Raw genomic sequence first — 20,648 nt, 5'->3', positions numbered from 1 at the left:
CAACTTCTCTTGCAGGCAAATAGATGTAGTGACTGATCTCTTCCTACAGCTTTTCCCCAGTCACTCGCCACTCGCTGACCTGTTTGATCTTGTTTGTTAATTGTGCTGAATGTGTTTGACTGTCAACTGCCGCAGCTGAGCTTGGCACCCCAACAGAAAGCAACACCCGTCTTTTATTTATTTTTCCACTCTAATGCACACAAGTAATGTCTCTACTGCTGCCGTGTTTCACCTGGATACAGTTTTATGCAATTTTTTTTTTTTAACTTTCAGCATTCCTTCTGCTTAGGACAGCCGGTTACGCTGAGGCTGAGGCGGTGTGTGTGCATTTGTGCATGCACATGTGTAGGGTAAGAGACCTGGCAGGAGTAGTGAGGTTCTCAGCTGTTGTATCCAGGCGTATCTAATGCCAGTTTCCATAAAGTAGGAATACTCCTTCTTGAAGACAGTTTAATTTCTTACCCACAAGCCTGCAGATGTTACGCTAAACCCTCCCATCTCCTGTGTTTAGAGGCCTGATTTTTGGTTTGCACTTACTCAGGATCAGTTTAGACTCTTGTGCTTGCGCCTGCACTTCCTTTGACTGAAGTGCCTCTCTCCCCTGCCTAGCTTTCTTTACCGTGTTTGAGAGCAGGCATCTCAGTCTGCCTGCAGAAAGTCTCCATGCTGCTTCCAAGGCCTTGTAGCATGGCTGATACTGTTTCTGCTGGAAATACCTCGCTTCGGGGATTTTGTCTCATCCCTGACTAGGCTCGATGTGGATAGTGCATTTCTTGTACGCACCATGTGTGAGCCTGGGGAAGAAAAGGTGATAACATTTGCATAACATGCACTTGGATCATATAAACCCTCTTTGCAAAATAAGCCTTTCTGCTGTGCTTTCTTTCCCACCTAGGATGAGTCGGTGCAGCCACTAATGCAGCCAAGTAAAATCCATGTCCTCCTCTTGGTACTCCATGGAGGGAACATCTTGGACTCAGGAAGCGGTGACCAGAGCTCTAAGCAAGGGGATGTCAACACCATCACGACAGTGTTTGACACGGTGATGAGGGTACATTACCCAGCTGCTCTTGGACACATTGCCATTAGGCTAGTCCCTTGCCCAGCCATCTGCTCTGAAGCATTTTCGCTGGTGTCCAGGTAAGTCGATGCTACTTTGTCACGGAGATACACGTATAAAATTTCAGTCTTGGTTTTTAGGTTTTTTATTTGCTACTCTGAAATGTTCTGCATGTAGTATTGAAAGCTCTGACCACACTTTGAGAATGCACTTACTAATATACTAGAGAGGCATTCAATCTCGATTTCATACTTAGCTGTAGTGAATACAGTAATCATGCATCAAGAGTTCTGAGATTGATTTATTCTAATTAATTCAATAAATACTAAGGCTTTAATTCCTTGTCTGAGGGTTGTTCTGTCAATGTAAATATGTTGTCCTTGAAGACTTAGGTTTGATGGGAGGGAAAGATTTATTAAGCCCTCACCCATTCACAGCGGAATAAATAGCCTTTCTATCTTGAGGCTTTTTTTAATGAACCACAATACTGACTGTGCTGTCTGCAAATGGTTTTCCCCATCTGTATGTTAGGCTGAACATTTTCAATGTCTCTTGCCCTACTCAGCCTCAGCCCATACAGTTACGACGAAGGCTGCCTGTCCAACAGCCAGGATCACATTCCCCTCGCTGCGCTCCCTCTGCTAGCAACATCATCCCCACAGTACCAAGAAGCAGTAGCCACAGTCATCGTCAGAGCCAACCAGGCCTACAGCGAGTTCATCAAATCCCAGGAGGGCATGTCGTTCAACGGCCAGGTGAGCCAGCAGCTCTTGATAGCCACAGGGAAAGGAAGAGCAAGTGAAGCAATTTCCTCCTGAAGCTCTCTTTGTCCATTAATCTCTCAGGAGGCATGGAAACATGACGGTGTTGGGCTGCAATAAGAAAGTGGTGCGTTTCCATTTCTTTCTTTCTGAGAGAGAGATTATTGCTTATGCTCTGTCTTGTACCTTTGGGATTCCAAGGAAAGCCTGAGCTTGCGTTCAGAAATGAAGCTACAAAGCTGTGAAGTTAATCAGTTTTCACCTTGACACACCTTTCCGAATCAGGAATGCTACCTTTGTTACTACACAGGATCTCTGCTCTCATTGCAAACCAACCCCATTTAAGCATTCCCACCTTTGAAGGACCTTCAGCAGCTTGTGCTGGGGTTGTCGCAGAAGTGGGTTTCTTTTTTTGACACCGTGTGGCCGCTGCACCCCATAAAAGACCCTGACTGAGCCTCACACCTTTGTGAGCAGAGTGACTCTCTAGCCCCACGAGGTTTGAGCTGTCGGACTAGCTGTCACGTTGCACTGCTGCAGTGTCATTTATCCACCCAGAGATTCTTCCCAGCCAGCACTGTGCCCAGGGACCCAGGCAGCCCCCTCCTACGCAGGGATCTCGGTGCCTACCTGCCTGGTACCCTTGGAGGCAGGACAGTGTTACCTCCTCAGGGTCCGAATGCGGGGCAGAAGCACAGGGGAGCTTGCCTGAGGCAGCACAGACAGCTGGGAAGGAGGGAATCAAGCTTGGTTTTCTGAGGCTGGAGTTAGTGCTCTGATCGGTGCTCTGGTGCTTTCACTTCAGTCGGTTGGTGAGGACAGCCAGAACTCTGTCTGTCCATCAGTATCAGCGATGTTAGATAACAAGAGTCTGCAGGGTATTACGGGATGTTTGTTGACTGAATAGTTTTACTGATGAAAGCACTGGGCATCCTGTTACTGCAGCTTTCCTAGGTACCATCCAGCATCCCGTTTAAATGTCAGCTCTGAACTGAAATCAAGGAGCCTTTTTCCCCCCCTCTCTCTCTCTTCCCCTGCCTCTGTTGCATTTTTCAGGTCTGCTTGGTAGGGGACTGTGTTGGAGGAATCCTGGGATTTGATGCCTTATGCTACAGCAATCAGACTGTGTCCGAGAGCCAGAACAGCAGTCGGCGAGGGAGCGTTGTGAGTGTCCAGGTAATTCTGGCTCCCAGTGTGAACTGGGAATGGGTCTGCTGGCCACAGCGCCTCCATGGCCCCCCGTTTTAGTAAGGATCTTTTCACCAAGCGACAAAGACTATTCCTTACCAGTGGCAAACATGTCTCTTAAGGTGCATATATGTCTCAGTTTGGGTGTGTTTGCTCTGAATGGGGATGCTTCACCCTCTGGTGTGAAGTGTCACCCACACCCTTAGGAAGTGGTTTGGTCTGAGATACCGTCTTGCCCTGAACTGGATCTTGGGGTAGATAGGGAAAGGAGGATGGAAGGAGAAGGTTATGATGCAGGTGTATTCCTGAGTCAGCTGTTAAGAGTGCTAAATCTGTATATTTCAAATCCCAGGATACTGACCTCCTGTCTCCTGGAATAACGGTGAACAACAGCTATTGTTCCAGTGGCTCTAACTTGGAAGCCAGCAGACACCTCAGCAGGAGTAACATTGATATTCCCCGTAGCAACGGAGAAGATCCAAAGAAGCAGCTGCCACGGAAAAGGAGTGATTCATCAACCTACGAACTGGACACGATAAAGCAGCATCAAGCCTTTCTTTCAAGGTAAGATTTTGAAGGAACAGAACCAGCAATATTCTGGAGCTGAGATCGGTGCATCTGTGAAACCCAAACGTTGCTTTGTCATCCTGTTACAAGCACGGTGTAAGAAATAGTGTTTAATTTAGAGTAGAGGGGTATAGATCTCGGTGTGTTGTGAATGCAAAAAAAATAATTAACAGCTGCCTTGCTGAGTGGCAGTGAGAGAATCCAGTTGCTCTGCTGCATCTGTATTACAGTCACACCTTCACCCTGTTGCTCGACAGCCAAGGCAGTCAGGTCACGGCTTTTTTGCTGTGCCACAAGCGTGTGATGGAGGTCATACAGCAAACACAGAAGTGGTGTGAGGGGAGGCGGTGGAGCAGGACTTTGTATTTATTTCAAAGCGTGTGCGAAAGGTGGTTTTGAGTTGGCTGGCCTGTTCTTGGGAAAGGTGGGTGTGAGCTGAGTAGCCTTTCGTTTTGGCCCAGTTCAAGTGTGAGGTTGAGTTGTGGTGCCCTTTCCTGCTGCCCTGGTGGCAGGATACTCTGGATGGGACACCCTGAACCCTAGCTGCTCAGCTGGTTCATGGAGCAACCTTCAGCTGCACGTGAGGATTGTTCTGTTTATGGAAAATCTGACAAAGGAGCCCAAGTCCTCTGTGTGGAGCGGGGACAGGGGGTTGTACTCTGTCCTCTGCCGCAGCTGCTGGGTTGTACCAAGGCCACGATTCAAATTTGTCACTTGCTATTGAAGCCCCCAGTATTGTAATCCTAAGCGTTTTCGAATGGACCTTCAGGAACTTACCCGTTAACATAACCAATAGAATTTCCATAGCAGCCTTCCCGTTGCTGCTGGTTGTTCAGGGATTACTTCTGTAAGCCCAGAGGCTTTTTCTGACTGAATCATCATCTTCAGCCTGTGGAACTGGACAGCCCAGACCTTTTCCTCCTGCAGGCCCGGAGGAACTGCAGCATCCTCTTAACCCCTCTTCCCCCATGTCTCAGGTACTGGGGAGCATGTCCCCCCACCAGCGAACACCGTTACAGGCAATGCAACTGTCCCCTAGGCTGTTCCTTTTGCCCTGTGCCAAGCTGAAGGCTTGTCCCACACTTCTGCCCCTCCTTTGCTGCTTGGAATCACTGCTTCAGCGCAGGGACTCGTGTTGTCCTGCCGTGTCAGGGGCCCTTTTATATAAAAGATTTGTGGGGGAGAGGAAGTATCAAAGGGAATGCAGCTGTTGCACAGAGATACTGTGTTCAGAAAGACAGCTGCATTTACAAAAACCACAATAAGCTTCTTGGCTATTTCCAGCAGGTTAATAAAAGGCAATCAGTTTCTTGTTCTTACCTTACCAAAACAGCCTCCTGTATTACAGGAGAAAATATGAGTCGTGCAGAAATGTGCTGTTTCTCCTCCTTGTTACTGACTCCAGGGGGACAGCCTCAGCTAAGGAAAGGGGGCTGGCATCTTGATGCAGTTTTACATCTAGTTTAGAGTTAAGTGCTGGGCCTGACATGGGTAATGGATTGCACAGTTTATCATTTCAAATAGATTTGTCCTGGTCCTGGTCCTTCCTGCTCCATCTCCAAAGGATTCTGCCCACTCCCAACATGAAGAACTTGGGGGTCCCTGGCAAGGGTTGTCAGTGTTCAACGCGCTGATGGATTGGTGCATCTTTTTCTTTTAGAGTTTTTTATCTTTTTAATCTACTGTTAGACCTTGAGAAATTAGTTAGAGATTAGAGAAACGTCTCTCTTCCCACAGCCGAAGAGCAAGATTCCCTCAGGAAAGGGGCAGGCTGAAGCTGCTGTATGAGCTCTCTCCGTACCTCTCCTGCTCCGCGCTGGGGTGCAGTGATTCACCTCTTCCCCCCCGCCCCCCCATATGCCAGCAGGGCATCACACAGGGGCTGTCCCTGGACCTTGTGCTTGCAGCCGTCATTACTGAGCAGCACAGCCAACAGCAGAATGTCCCTTTGGCCTCTTTGTCACTTCAGTAATGATTTTCCCATACAGAAAACAAGCCCTGGTGTGACGTGGCTTCGTGCAGGAGGTGGGTAGAACAGAGCCAAGTTTTCCTAACGGGCTCGGCAGACAGGCAGCCTGGCATATGGGGGCCTTTCTGTCCGTGCCGACTGTGGAGCTCAGCTTGTGCCAAAGACTCATTTTTCTCATTTTTATTCATGTATCAGACCTACCCGCTTCTCTGGGATAATGCCCAGTGAGCCAGAGCAGCATCTAGAGATTACAATCACACATTTATTTTAAAATTCAGTCCTTCTGCACAACTACATTATTTCTGGCTGTGCCGTACTTGTATTATTGTAAAATGAGTTGATTTGCTTCTGAAATCCATAAGCTCTTGTTTAATTAATGCACACAGTACATCTGCTGCTCTTTAAAGGGAGAGCGGGGCACTGTAGGTTGCTCGGAGCGTGATGGATTAAGAGTTCCCCTTGGCTCTTATTTCTTTTGATTGCTGAAAAGACAGTCGAGTTCCCAGCAAAAGGAGAGAAGCTGTCCAAATCGCTTAGCAGTATGAGTGCTCTTGTTGTCTGCTGTTCCCCACAAAGAGATGCTGTGGGAAGATGGGTGGATACACCAAAAATGCCCTGCACCTGTCCTGGGAAAACACATCTGCCTCGGGATAGTCTTTCCTTCTGCGCCTTCGTTGGAATTACGTTGCTGTCACCCCGTCACTGGCAAAACTGAACATCTTCTAAATAACTTTGTATTCCTTACACACAGCAAACTTAATCAGTTGCAGTCCTGTCAGCTAAAATAATTGTAGCCTCGCTGAAGGGCTGAAGGGGGCTTGTTTAGAAACGTGTTTCAGCATGGCGTGTCTCGGCAGTGTGATCAATCTCAGGGAAGCTCGTTCACATCACAGAAATGGGGACATGCTCATTTTAACTGTCACTGCTGTAACCTCCTGTTCCTCTCACTTTTGACATCACTGTTTTGACTTTCCCCGATACGTATGTCTGGCATAAGTAAGCTTGTCATTTCCCTGCAGTTGGAAAGCGGGAGAATAGCGCCGTGCATATGCACGCGTGCGTCTTTAGAGAATATGTGGCAGTGCAGCATGAGAAGAAGGTCCTTTAGCATCCTTTGGGAATGACATCCAGCAGAAGCACTGTCTCTGGGATGGCACATTAATTTACCAAAGCAGGAAGACAAAAGTCTGAGTGAAACCCCTTTTTCTTCTCAAATGTGTGAGTTTGCAGCTGGTCATTTATGAAATGGCTCTCCCAGAGGGGGAGCGTGCACAATCAACTGCTCCGGTGCTACAGATAGTAGGGAGTGAGCATCCCCGATTGCACGAGCGCAGCAGTGCTGGGGTGTCACTGCCCAGCTGCTCGGGTGTTCAGCACGCTGTGGCCTTGATGAGCAAGTGCTATCGCACACGGAGACACAGCAAGTGCCGGTGACCACCTGGGTTTTTGCCTGGGGGCCACAGAGCTGTCAAGAGTCTGTTGCATTTGCATCGTTCCCAACTCCGGGCCAGTAAAGCTTTTCTCCAGCCCAACTGTTGTGGTATCCATTTATCCTACATATTTTCTAGAACCTGTTCAGATGCTTTTTCAAATGTTTGCAAAAAAACCCCTGTTGAGTCACTGCTGGTTACTCTGTCTTCAACTCTCTGCTTCTAATTAGAGCAACGGTAGCCCAGCCAGGCTGCCGTCTGAATCTGTAGAACCGGGAGAGCAAAAGAAATTGCAGCTTATTGCTTTTGGGTGGTAGCAGAAGAATCTCAGAAACCCTTTTGAGAACCAGGTCAAATGTTACACATCTGTCATTTTGCTGTCTAACCCCAGAGCCAGACTGCAAAGAAACACCTCTTTCTAACATGGGGGTGGATTCCTGGGATTTTCATCTGAGGCTTCCTGCTGTTTCTTCCTCAGTGCCTAAGGGATTTGTGCATTTAAATCTCTCTGTTAAACCTGTGTGTTGTCCATCCTGCACTGCACGCAGGTTGAATTTTGCAAACAGATTTGGCACCTGAAAGGGGATAGGAAGGGAAGCTAGGCACATTCTATATCATTATTCTTTTTAAGTACAGTTATCTGGAGTTGCTGGGCTGAGGTTGAGAGGTGGTTTGGTAATAGCTCAACAGATGTAGCTTCATGGGCAGAGGAGAACTGGGAGAGTCCTGGGTGCATGATAAATACAATTTACCACACAGCCACTTGAGTTAATTACCATGAATTCTCATTCCCATGGATGCCACACACGTGCATGGAAGCTGTGGTGCAAACTTGGTGCACAAAGATCAGAAACCCTCTTGCAGATTTTGATCTTTCTTTTTCTCTTTTCACTCCCATTTTCTTTTTCTTTTTCCTTTTCAATCCTATAACATTTGTTCACCTACTTCCACGAGGAAGAAATGGGTAAGCACAGCTTTCTGTAACATTTGAGAATAAGGTGATGGAAGGAACTCAGATGATGACATCCATAAAGCGTAGCAGTAACGAGTGTCATGGAGTGAATCACTGTAAACCTGCTTGTTTCCCTGCTACTTCAGCAGTTTTGGCTTGCTGGTTATTTTATCTTGCAAGTGACTCTTCTACCAGCAGCAATCAAGAATTTGACTCCTCAAATTAATAACATTTTGAGGAGATAGGAGCATGTAAATGAACTGGCTTGAGGCTTGGATTTGTACAGTCTAAATTCTGCCAGTGTGACGGGGTAATTTTTTGGGGGGAATGTTTTACTGGCTGGTAAAACTACAGCACTGAGGCATGGTGGGTTGATTGGCATAGTTCCTTCACTAAAGAGATAGAAATTATATTCAGTGTCACTCACTAATCCACCCTTCAATTATAAAAACGCAGCATGAATAAAATTTTGACTTTTTTTTTCTGTTCTTGTCCCAGTTTACATTCTAGTGTTTTGAGAAATGACCCAGGATCCAGGCGATCTAGTAGCTCTACTATGTTGGATGGAGGAAATATTGGGAAGTTTGAATTTGAGATCACTGACTTCTTCCTCTTTGGTTCTCCCTTGGGTCTGGTTCTTGCACTGCGAAAAACAGTCATTCCAGCTCTTGACAGTAAGTCCTGACGTAAGCTGCTGAGCTCACTTAGTGGATGGTGTAAAGACCTCCTGCTACAAATGGAGTAATTTGATGAGACAAACTGGTAAAACCCAAACATTTATATATAACACTTATTGCGCCATAAGGAAGCAGATCACTGTGTGTTCTAGCCAATACTGATCATACAATTTATTTGCAATTATTAAAAATACTGGGCAATTCTTGAGTCTATAAATATTGTAATAAATTGTTTCAATCGACTGAACTGGAAGACGAGGGAGATGATAAATCCTTAGCACTTTTTTTTTTTAACACAATAGTTGTCCTTTTTAGAGACAAATATTTACAGTATTCTAATAAATAACTTTTCGATACTTGAGGGGTTTTTCTCATCTTTTTAGTCTTTCAGCTCAGACCAGCTTGTCAGCAGGTCTATAACCTGTTCCACCCTGCAGACCCATCTGCTTCGCGCCTTGAGCCTCTTTTGGAGAGGAAGTTCTACCTTTTGCCCCCCTTTAATATTCCCCGTTACCAGAGGTTCCCGCTGGGGGATGGCAATTCTGCTGTTCTAGGTAAGTCACTTCAGATCCGTATTAGCTGTCTAAAGGGTTGTATCCACACTTGGCATGTCATTCCTGATTGCTTTGATAATTTCAAGAAAGACGATTGACCCTGTGATGTTAGCCTTATTCCCCGTTTACCAGAAAAGTAGTTCTCTTCCACCAAAATCAGTGCCTTTTTTTTGTCCTTATGCCCATTGTTTGTCACACAAAGGCCGTCAGCTGCTGAGAGTTGTGATGTGGTGACCTCTCTGTGAAGGTCTGAGGGACTGAGTGAAACACGAATAACTGGGCAGAGTTTAGGGCTTCAGTCCCCGGAAGGGTCAGTGCGGGCTGGAAGGAGCAGAGTCAGCAGGGAGATAATGAGATGATTTACTTGGTTGCAACCTCTGCTTTTTCATGGGACAGGCTGCTGCAGATCGGTGGGCTGGTGACAGTGCCTTGCCCTGGCCACCTTGCCAATGAGACGATTTGCCTTCCTAGGATAACTCTGCCATCAGTGGCCTCTTCCCTTGCTCTGCCCTGGTTGCAGCAGTAACAAAATGGAAAATGGCTGTGTGCATGCCCGCTTGTCTTACTGGGTTGCATTTGAAGCAGCTGTGTCCTGACCATGCCCTGCCTCAGCTCCCATTACATCAGTGCTCTTGCAGTTGATCTAGTAAAATAATCTATATATTTCCTACCATCTTCACCTCACTTCTGTGCCTAGACTCTCATGGTCTGTTGCCATTTCAGTGCAGGCTCTCATTGCAAGGAGTTCTGGGGGAAGCTCATCACTGTGCAGAACTAAATTTGACCTTTCTGCTTCACCTAAAGCTTTGGTTCCCTGTGGGGTCAGGCCTTTGGGGCAGGAAGAACAATTGCACCACAGTATTTCCCTTGCTAAAGATTTAAGATTTAAGTGGTCTGCAGCCACTTAAAGTCAACGTTGCAGCTAAGAGTCACTACTACAGACCTAGACTTACAGCACACAAGAAATCATGCTGGCAAACCAGAGTTTGGAATATCAAAGCCACCAGCTAGAAAGATTGGGATTTGGTGGTTAATTATTTTTTTTCCCCAAGCTCTGGTAGCTTGCCATTTGTTTAATATTTGAATCATGCAGGACTACATGAAGAGGAATATGTATCTAGAGCTGAACGACTCTGGTGACACCCTGCATCATTTTTAAATTGAAAATCCAAAGCAGTGATCTTCTGTGAATCAGTGTCTTTAAAGATTGTATTGCAATTGCTGAATCTAGAGGTCTGATGTGTTAAATGGGCATAAACTAAGACCCACGTTTAATAAAGCGAATAAAATACTTTCAGCAGGCCCTGCTCATTTGTCAAATTTAGCAAAGATCTTGCAGCAACACTTTTCAAGAATGGATCCACCCACAATTACATTTTTACCCAGTCCAGTTACAACAGCTGAGAGAATCTATAGCAACTTGAAAAGTAATTTGCTTTTTGGGTGTATTCTAAGTATCAGCTGCAAGTGGCTTCTTAAAAAAAAACCAAAAAAATCCTAAACATCTTACCTTCTTCCTCTTAAATACATTTCCAAGCCCCTGTTCTCACTGAAGCCCGAGGTGGAAGCCCCGTTGACACTGAGCAACCTGATTAGGGATCAGCAGAATCAAAAGAACAGCAGGGATCTTATTAGTTGGCTGTGCCTCCCAAGCCTTTGAGTGGGCTGTGTTCACCGAGACACTTGCTATGTCGTGGAGAGGACTTAACCAGCAATTAACTCGACCATGAGAAGGGTAGAGTGATTTTGAAACCCTCTCCAGGCTTGAGCTTTGTTGTTTTAATTGATGCTGCTCTGCCTTGATGAATAAAAGTGACAAAAAAAAGCAGCTTTAAATTCTCTTCTCACGTAAGACGAAGCCTCTTCATCGCTTTATGATGAAGGAGCCAGCTATTCCTTTCCGTTAGTCAAAATTTCAGGGTTGTGATTTACACGTTACCCAGAAGGAATGTTCTAACCATGATTTGCAAAGCTGCTACTGAAGTTAGTGTTCACTGTAGGGTGCTCCAGAAAAGTTAATTGCTGCTATAATTAAGCTATACGATTTGGTGAGCACGTAAAATTCAGGTGCTCAATTATAATTAGCTATGTACAAAACCTTCTGTAACACTGTTTGTGCACATTTCCTCATGCAGATAGGTAGCTTTTTTTAAAGTCCATGATTCAGAAAGCCTCTTTTCTGGGGAGGGGAGATTTTTTTTTTTTTCTCCTTCATTTTTTCCATCTGTACCAAATGTTGGATCTCTGTTTCATTACAACCAACTTGCAGAGTAAAATCAAATTAACATCCCTGCTTACTCCTGTGCTTTGCACTGTGTAAGCTGTGAGTCTGATGCAAGTAAATCTCCCCTTACAGCATAATTTTTTTTCCCCTCATAGTAGAAAAGTTTCATCTGCTGGGTATTTATGGATTTGGGGCTCATTGGAGAAGCTGGTTAAGAGGACTCCCTTTGCTTTTGTTATTGAAACACCATCGTGCTTTCCTCTGCTACCAGTTAATCTCTGATGTGGGTCTATTTGGAAAGTCACCCATGTTTTGTTTCTTTTACTCTATTTGAAGGTTGTCTTTTCATTGGAGACTCATAGTTGAAGTGCTCGGTTGTAACTGTTTGTACGTTAACACTTTCGTGGCCGCACGTCTGTTGTTCTTTGTCCTGTTTTGTTTTGTTTGTTGTTTTTTTTTTTCCCATCTGCTTCTAGTTGAGACAATCCAGAACAATCCCATCCTCCTCATGGAAAGTAGCCCTCTGGGTGCTCTCCAGCACCAGGACAGCTTCATGGAAACAAGTATCCCCGTTCCCGTACTGAATTGGCAAGATGTTTCCAATAAAAGTGCTGGTTTTGCTGAGTGTGTGTAATCTACACTTTTGTATTGTCTGTGGTGTTGGGTACTTGGGGTGCTTTTTTGGAGATCACGCTGTTGCCTCCTGGAGTCGAAATCTTCGTGCTGTGTCTCAGGCTGTGCCACATGAAATATCCACTTGGGATCATGCTTGGGTCTGGGAGACCCACCATGCAAAGAACGAGTTGGGATTGCAAACTGTCCCATTCTGGTGTCGATGCTGGAAGGGGAGACTGCTGCCACGGGCTGACTCTTTTCCATCCGTGGTGGCTGTGCTGCTGGGAAGAGGCTTTGGCACAGAAAGCCTGAGTCCCTGGGTGGCCCTGCTTGTGCAGGACCCCGTGGGAGAGGGCTGCCTGCCTCATTGGGTGGCTCCCCAGCACCCAGCCGTGCTGCACCCTGGCCACAACGTCTGGGTCAGACCAGATTTTGTCCATTTGAGGATCTTGTGTTTGGACACTTCTTGTGGCTCTGCTGAATACAGCGACTGAGGCTTTCAGACCCCAAGGTGGCTACACATTTTGGCTTTTTAAAATTTATTTCTTGACTTCTGCCTTAAAAGCAAAGTTTGATGCTTTGTTTTTTTGGGTGTTTTTTTGCTTTAGTTTCCATCCTAAATGCTGCATGGCCTCATTTATTCCAGTTGTGGCTGGTGCTGTGTCTGTGATTTTAATGAGACTTGACTTTGGTTTAGTTTTTTTCTTGGCTGTGTGTCTTTCCCATTCTCACCCCTTTTTCAGTGTTTTGCACTGAGAGTTTGGCTCTGCTGCCTTGTCTGTAACAAGCTGACCCTTGCTGTTCATGAGCAGTCCGGTCCGTTACGTGGTCACCCAGGATGGCAACGTTGCTGACTGTTCCAGATAGTCTCTCTTTTGAAGCTGTAGGTGATTTTAGGTATGCAGTTGCCATGTTGCCTGTGCTGTTCTGTAGCAAAGCAGAGGGAAAGGATCTGGTACTATTAATTAATCCCTTTGGAGGTCACTGATGAAATGCTGTTTAGCTGTCATCTGATAGTTCCTGCTGTCAGGACAGAGCCTTTAGAAGGTTCTCTGCTTTTTACCTTGTGTGTCAAGAGCACAGTGTGGCCAAGCAGTGCTTGGCTTGACTGTGGCAAGTGCTGAAAATCCCACTGGACTGCAGGAAATTTCCAGAATCGTAAAAAAAGTATCGACAATAGAAATTGATGCTGCTTTTGATCTCAGGATAGCAACTGCAGAGTGCCTAGCACTTACCAGTGCCTCCAGTGCAAGCAGGGTCTGGCCTGTGCTGAGCAGCTGGCTGGCTGCTTTTTTTATTTATTTTATTTTTGTAATTGAACTTTACGTATTTTTGATTGCTTTCAGCATTTCCCACTTCGGTGCCACAGCTCAGCCTGAAAATAGCACATACTGAAATCTGCCATTCAGATACCCCAAGGACTTAACGCAGTGTCAACAGTACATTAGGAGGATGGCCCCGTGCCGTTCACTTAGTGGGAAACAATTGGTAAGAACATTGACAAACGAGTCCATAAATGAAAAGGCACAGCACTGAAATAAGTATTAGAGATCCAGAGGTAGGTTTCGGGGAGGGGGGGGGGAGGAAAAAAAGTTATTTTGCTTCTTACGTCACCTCTTCTGGAAGTGCAGTTAAATCTCAGTTCATTGCACTGTCCTGACACATGCTTGCTACAGCCTGAGCAGCGGCGGGTCCTTTGCTGGGAGAGGGGGTGCTCAGGGCACCGCTGGAGCCAGGTCTCCTCTTCCTAAAGTCTCCTTGTCCTGATAAAGCCAGCCCTCTGACGTGGTACAAGTATGCCTCAGCCAGTGCAGTGAACCAGGGGCACCTCTGTCCTTAGCTGGGGACATCAAGGAAGGGCTGATCTTGATGGAGGTCTTGCTTCTGCCGAGCCTGTTCCAGCCGTCCAGTTTTACCCTGGGCTTGAAGTGCTTGTCTTAAAAACTTCCCCACGATTGCTGGGTCCTGAGCTGTGGCTAGGGATGCCATCCCTGCAACACAGAAGGCTTTAGATCGCTCCCTTTTGGAGCAGGAGCGGTTGCAGGTGCTGGGATCAGTCTGTGCCAGCGTGGCAGCATCTGTGACATCCCACCCTGGTCACTGCACTCCCCAGGAAAACCCTCTTGGTTTCAGAATTGCAAGAGCGGTGCTGCACAGGGGATTTGCTGCAAAGAAAACACAGACTTTAGGAGATAGGTTGCTAGAGGGGGTTTTTCTGCAAGTCAGGTCTCGGGGTTTTACCTGGAAGTCGCTGTCACTGCAGCTTTGGGGTGGAGAAAGCATGGCTAAAAGGGGCAGTAATACATAAAACAGGTTTTCTGTCCACATGCTTCCTGCCCTCCCTTTTCCTGGCCCTCATTTGTCTTAGAAACTGTCCTTTTTCAGGGACACGGGGTGTGTAGCTTGGGAAAAGGGAGAAACACGAGAGCCACCCAAGTGGGAGCACTGCTGTCAGGTGGCACTCCATCCCCTGCAGAGCAAACCCCTGCCCCCAACATGGGTGCTATTAAACTGAGCAGTTCAGTAACGCTGGAACAGTTCAGGCTTTCGTAGGAGTGAAAATTACTCCTCTGGTGGCACTAGCTAGGGTGGTATTAGAAGGGCTGCTGAGGTTGGGTATTTTTTCTTCAAACTCATTGTATTAAAAGAATCCCCTGTCAGGCGCAGGAAAGCGAGACTGGCTAAAAAAAGCAAGCCTGAAATACCACTGTTTCTTCCTTTATTTGCTTTCCACTTTCTCAAAAGAGATAAAATTCAGACAGCGCTAAGTGAGGACATACTAACAGAGCCGGAGCCACGATCAACCCAGGCAGCACCGCATTTGGTCCAGGCTTTTCTCCGGTGTAGCATCACTGTGACACTCTTCTGTGTGTCTTCCAGCTGCTTCCCAATTCAAGCCACAGATGGTTTATGTTTAAGGGAGAGGAAGAAGTTTAAACGTCACTGGGAAGTGTTAGTTAAACCTGAACCTGGCGGTTTTTCCTAGCACGGATGGAGCCACACGGCTCCTTGCCTCTGGCCAGGTTGAGGGAAGGCGGTGGTGGTCTCCTGTGTTATGGGGGGCACTCCCCTGGTGGGGCACAAGTCCATAAGCATCTCCCATCCTGACAGGTGAGGGCAAGGAGAGGCAGAGGTAACCAGAGGAGGGATGAGAGGGTTGTCCCAGGTCACGCAGCAATGGGAATGAGACCCTTTACCCCTGAGACCTTTGTGGAGTTGACTGCAGTTCCTGGCTCGGCTCCTCTTCTCCAAGTGCAGCCTGCACTTGAATTACCTCCTCTTGCTTGTGCTGGCGGTTTCTGCAGTGAAAAATTACTGTCCTGGTGGGGCTGGCTGGGTTGTGGATGCTGGTAGCAGCCTTGACAGCCAGTAGCTCAAGGTGAGGCGAGAAGAAGAGGAAAGTGCTGAGAAAGTGATGCTGGTAATGGCCTTTCAGGGACAGCGTGGGCAGCTCATCGTCAGGTCAGACTCCTGCTAAGGCTCAGATCCTGCAGCCCGCAAAGCTTTTACCCAGAGCAGCTTGTGGCCTGATTTTCCCTGCGGAGAACAGAACTCTTTCCCCACACTTGGCCACACGTCTTTGGCTTTGTACGTTCCCTCTGCCTCTGCTGCAGCAGGATTTGTGTGGGCACAGACACTGCTGCTGCGACCTGAGAGATGGGAGGAAGCAAATCAGTAGCCCAAGCAAAAAAAGATTGATATTAAAATAAACCAGTTGCCAAAACAACGCTCTGTGTCAGCCGCGTACTGGGCTTAAATCCAAGGATATCTAAACCAGCTGAAATAGGTGGAGGATGGTGGTGTGTGTGGGAGTAATGTACTTGCATTCCCCATGGCATCTACTGCCTGACTGGGCACAAACCTGCGCCCTGTCTGGTACCTGGGAATAAAGTTCAGGTGCTGCCCCTCAGGTGCAGCAGGGATGGGCAACAGTAAACCGATAGTAAGTACCTTTGCTTTTGCACGTTACTGTCATACGGGTGCTGCCTGCTATGAAGTACTTGGTCCTGGCATTGCAAACCCTCTGCAGTGCAGGATCTTGGGATGTCGCAGAGGCAATTAATGTGGCCACGTGGCATCTGCAGAAAGGTGGATGCTCTTAGCACTGCTCTAGGGAGAAAACTGAAATGCAGAGATTTTATCGTGACTTTCAGCATCTCTCAGTTTGCCAGTCCTGAACATTTTAGGTCCATTTCCCTCCCATACATGCATAAGGTCCATGTGAGCATGACTTTAAATCCTCCTCTTCTGTATTTATGTACTAAAGGGTTAGGCCACACTTGGTAAACCTCAGGCTGGGATCTAAAAATCCAGACTTGCGCATTGTACAAAAGCAGCTCTGTTTTCACAAAGACTGAGCACCCCCTGATCCGCCAACACCAATTGGAGATGCAAGTGCTCAGCACCAGGCTCCTTTCTTTTGATAGCCCTTACTTTAGTTTAACGAGTGTTGGCTCTATCCATTAGCAATAAAATACGAGTTCAAATTTAGTCCCTACCAGGCATGAAAGTGTTTTCTTGATTTTTTTGTGTGTGTGCATTAATGCTTCTATCTTGGAGATGTTCATTTAAGACTAAACGTTTCAAGAAAACAAATATCCCCGTTCTGAGGTTGTTTTTTGTTGTTCTCCTTGGTAATTTTGTCTGGATGCGAATATATAAAGTTGCCTATATTCACATCTCTGTGTGTGACACATGCTTCTGTTATCGCTGCTTGAGTAAATCTGCCTGGGTTTTTCTTTGGGGTTTTGGATTTGTTCTTTGAGCTACTTATTTTGCTTCTCTCAATCTAAGACTGCTGCTCCAGCCACACGTCTCTCTGCCTGCCGTGGTGTTTGCTTTCTTTTCAAATCAGAATTCTGATGAAATGGTGGTTTGTTTTTTTTTCATTCCAATCGGTTCTGAAAGGTTTTTGCACTTACCAGCCTTGTTTGCCTCTTCCCTCCCCTCGAGTTCATCTTGCCCAGCCTCTTGTCTGTTGGTCTAATATTTTGATTTCCCTGTTTCAACTTTGTAGCAGATGTTGTTCAGTCTCATGGTGCCGTCTTCATGGAAAACGCGTCCCTGTCCACCCCCATTTCAGCCCCTCAGTTCAGGGGCTTCCGGAGAGCCAGTGAGATCAGCATTGCCAGCCAGGTCTCAGGAATGGCAGACAGTTACACTGCTTCCAACATAGCCAACAGTAAGTGTTTCACCCCCGCCGAGACTGCTGCTCGCCGCCGCATCGCTCCTGCAGCACCACGCACGGGCCAGAGCCACGCAGCTTCTGTCTGTCTGTCTGTCTGTCTGGGGCTGTGCTTCCCATTCATTAGAAAAAGCTGGAATTAATCCTGCCTTCACCCGGTTTTGCCATAGTCAGCGCCACGTCTTTTCATATCCCCTGGAGGAATATATTTGATTCTAATACAGGGGCCCCCGCTGTGTTACGCATGTTGGACCACGCTGGTGATAAATTGTGCCCAAAAAATATAATAATTGATAACTCTGAGCACCGTTTGGGTGCTGTGCGTGGCAAGAGTTAATCTGAAGGGCTGTTTCTGTGCTGCCGTTGATAAGTTGTGCAGAACTGGTAGGGATCAGCTGCCAGATTGATAATGCAGGATGTGGCATGTGGCTTGATGCAGATCGCTTAGATGTGGTCCACAGAAATGGGGATGAGTAAGCCCCTCTGTAATGCTGGAAGGGAAGAACAGGCTTGGGTTATTTATTATTTGTATTAGAAATTCAGCTCTTTTGTAGCCCACAGGGCAGCTCAGAGAGTCAGCCAGTTATGGTCCATATCCCAGAGCTGAATGAGGAATAAAAGGGGGTTTGTTGTTGTTTTTCCCAAGACCTGTATAACTTCCCAGCTAATACAGCGGAGAACAACAGCCTTTGTTAATAGTTCAGCCCCTTCCTCATTTCAGCTGAGATGTGAGTTTTACCAGTCTTTGTCCTCAGGGACCTCTGATAACCCAGACCAACAAAGGCTGAAAACCAAACAAATTAAAAATACTGCCGCCAACCCCCAAAATACCCAAAACCAACCTTCAGCCCAAACTCTTGTCCCAGAAGGTGGCAGAAATTTAGAGATGCTGCATTCCTGGCACGTTAGATGACAGAGCTGTGCAGCTCACTTCAGAATTGGGTGCTGAGGTTAATGATGCTCCCCAAGGCAAGCGTTAGCTGTGATGCTGCGGACGTTGGCCAGGGGCTGCCCGACCTTCTTACCCTCTTTGAGACAGCACTCAGCAGCCAGGAACAAACCACCTGCGCTCCGACAAACAAGGTTTTCTTTCCCGAAGCACATCCGAGAGCTGATGCCACGCTCCCTATGTGCCTTCTTATGTTTCTCCAAGTACTGATCTGCTTGGGAAGAATGGTCCTGGGGGAGAAGGTGTTTCGTGCTAGTTGCACACCCACGGAGAGCCGCCGGGCTGGGCCAGCCAGGATGGGAAGTGGGAGCTGGGGGTTGTTTGCCAGGAGGGGTTTATACCCAGGTGATGCCCAAAGACCTGCATGGCGCGACGGAGGGATCCTGCCCCTGCAAGCTGATGGCAGGATCGGGCCCACACAACGCTTGCCTCTCCTTGCTTGCCCCATGCTCTCGCGATTGTTTAGCTTCTGGTTCGTGTCATGTATTCCTCCCCGTGCTTCACAGCCGTCAAAACCCCTTTCTGGGATCAGCGAGGAAGAGCCTGGGCTTGGGGCTGTGCATCCCTCCTCCGCTTCCCACGTGCCGACGTGTCCTCTGAGCCCTGCGCTGGCTTCGCAGCTCCTGTGCCCAGCCCTATCAGTGTGGTGAAGCCGTGGCATCGAGGGTTGGATGTGCTCCGGGCTTATCCCATGCGGAGAGCCGGAGAAGGTCTGGAGGGTGCCACAGACCCACAGCTCCATCCTGGGAGTCCTCCGTGGGGTGCCGCTCCCCTTGTGCTCTGCGTTTCTGGAGGACGAAATCCATCTTACCTGCCATAATAAGAAGTGTGATTGCTGCTTTTTTATTAATTTTATTTTTCCTTTTAGAAACCAAACACCACCTTTATCATTGTAGAGGGTTTAGCCTTCTGTCCCAGCTTGCCCTCCCTCACAAATCCCCTACCCAAACCTCGTCCAAGAGCTGTAGGCAGCATAAACAGGAAATCCCTTCGAAGGGAAGGAAGCTGAAAGGGCCGCGGAGTCAGGCTGCAGGCTGTGCCCTTCGGATACCCCACCTGGACATCAAGACAGGTATTCTGGAGAGATCCGCTCTGGTCAAGCTCCTCTCTCATTCAGTAGTCACAGAACTTCACAACAAAACTGTGCGCTTTCACTGAGGCACTTGCAATTTCTTGTGGCATTTTAACAAGTATTTCTGTCCCTTTGCTCTGAAGATCGATAGTAACGCAGCTAACACCTTGGCGAGAGCAGGAGTTCTTCTGGGCAGAGCTGTGGGGCTGGTGCTTCTGCCTCCACCTCTGTCTTTTGAGCATGGAAGAGTAAATCCTGTCTGCTTCCTAGAGAATCTGAAATTAACCCAAGCTGGGGATTTGCATGAGAAATGAAAGGTTGGGACACGACCCGAAGCTGCCAGTTTGAAGGACAGGGAGTCAGAGATGGCTGCGAGGAGGTGCCTCTGTGCTCTGGAAAAGCCATGTTGATCCATCAACACCCTCCTTTTTCACGTGGCTTTCAGAAAAGCAAGGACCATAGGGATAAGGATGACCTGGGCACCTTCCCGTGGTCATGGGGATGTGCTGGTCCCGTAACCCTCCGCATGTTGCTGTGGTGGGAGCTTGCTGCAGGTCTCTGGAAGGAGCTGGTGGGTCCGTTTTTTCCCCAGTTCATCATCTGTGTTCCTCACCAGCTAGATTTCCCTTAACAAGAGGGATTTGTTGGATCGTACCTTACACCTGGTAGCTTTCCTGGAAGCCCATAAAAAGGGAATTATTGTCACAAAGGAAAAACAAGCTTGAGAAGGCCCCTGTGAAAGCTCCAGCTTGCAACCTGCATGCAAACACAGCTCCTCCTGTTGCTCTCTTGATCTGATTCATCTTCTCTTTCCATGGCTGCTTTTCCAGGCTGGAGCATCTCGGGGTTGAGGACTCCTCACTGCTGGGAAAGCAGCTCACACCTTCGGGGTCCGAGCCGTGTTCATTGCTAGGGATGTGGAAAGGATGGGTGCGTGGGCAGCGCTCAGGGTGGCGCTGAAGTGTGCTGGTACCCCCTGGGTGAGCGGTGGCTGTCGGACACTCGTGTGAAAATTGTTGACTCCCCGAGGGAGAAACCCTTCTGCATTGTCTGTAACCTTACCCACCCCAAACCCCAGCGTGTTCTTCAGTCCCCCGTGCTATGAAATCCCAGAACTCCCAGATTCTCGCCTTGCTGGCTACCAGAGGCTGTGCTCCCGGGGAGGCTGGGCTGGACATCTCAGTTGCCTGCAGTGTGGTAGCCTGGGAGGGCAAAAAGGACTTGCTGGGGACTGCCGATACCGGCAGCGTGTGCCATGTACCCTGCCTCATGGTGCCTTTTCTCATCTCACGTGGGCTTCCAGTATTCAGATCCTCTTTAGTGTGGCCAACATCTGGATGCTATTCCTTGGTGAAAGCTAGAGGAGGTGGAAGCGGGGCCGGAGGTGGGCGTGTACTGTGGTGGGCAGAGCGCACGCATCCTTCCTCCCACGGTTCCAGGGAGAC

The 20,648-nt window shown here is 47.7% G+C and overlaps 1 protein-coding gene across 16 annotated transcripts in view; it reads left to right on the top strand.

Moving 5' to 3' along the window:
* Positions 1–20,648, top strand: part of PITPNM2 (phosphatidylinositol transfer protein membrane associated 2) — a 141,411-nt gene that overhangs the window by 108,126 nt on the left and 12,637 nt on the right. For 7 of the 16 annotated variants that reach the window (XM_055710282.1, XM_055710297.1, XM_055710254.1 and 4 more), the window contains 9 exons: positions 896–1,140; positions 1,626–1,815; positions 2,878–2,997; positions 3,362–3,573; positions 8,426–8,601; positions 8,988–9,158; positions 11,859–12,008; positions 17,015–17,179; positions 19,000–19,203. In XM_055710282.1, coding sequence (XP_055566257.1) covers positions 896–1,140; positions 1,626–1,815; positions 2,878–2,997; positions 3,362–3,573; positions 8,426–8,601; positions 8,988–9,158; positions 11,859–12,008; positions 17,015–17,179; positions 19,000–19,203 — 1,633 coding nt within the window. Of the gene's footprint in view, positions 1–895; positions 1,141–1,625; positions 1,816–2,877; positions 2,998–3,361; positions 3,574–8,425; positions 8,602–8,987; positions 9,159–10,251; positions 11,352–11,858; positions 12,009–13,343; positions 13,486–17,014; positions 17,180–18,999; positions 19,204–20,648 lie in introns of those variants that run through there. The other 9 variants (XR_008732261.1, XM_055710275.1, XR_008732262.1 and 6 more) reach the window with 9 other exon arrangements.

The sequence above is a fragment of the Falco cherrug genome, chromosome 1 (genome assembly GCF_023634085.1).
Source record: "Falco cherrug isolate bFalChe1 chromosome 1, bFalChe1.pri, whole genome shotgun sequence".
In the NCBI taxonomy this organism is placed as follows: domain Eukaryota; kingdom Metazoa; phylum Chordata; class Aves; order Falconiformes; family Falconidae; genus Falco; species Falco cherrug.
Note: the sequence above shows the minus strand (reverse complement) of the source record. Positions and strands in the feature narration are given on the sequence as shown.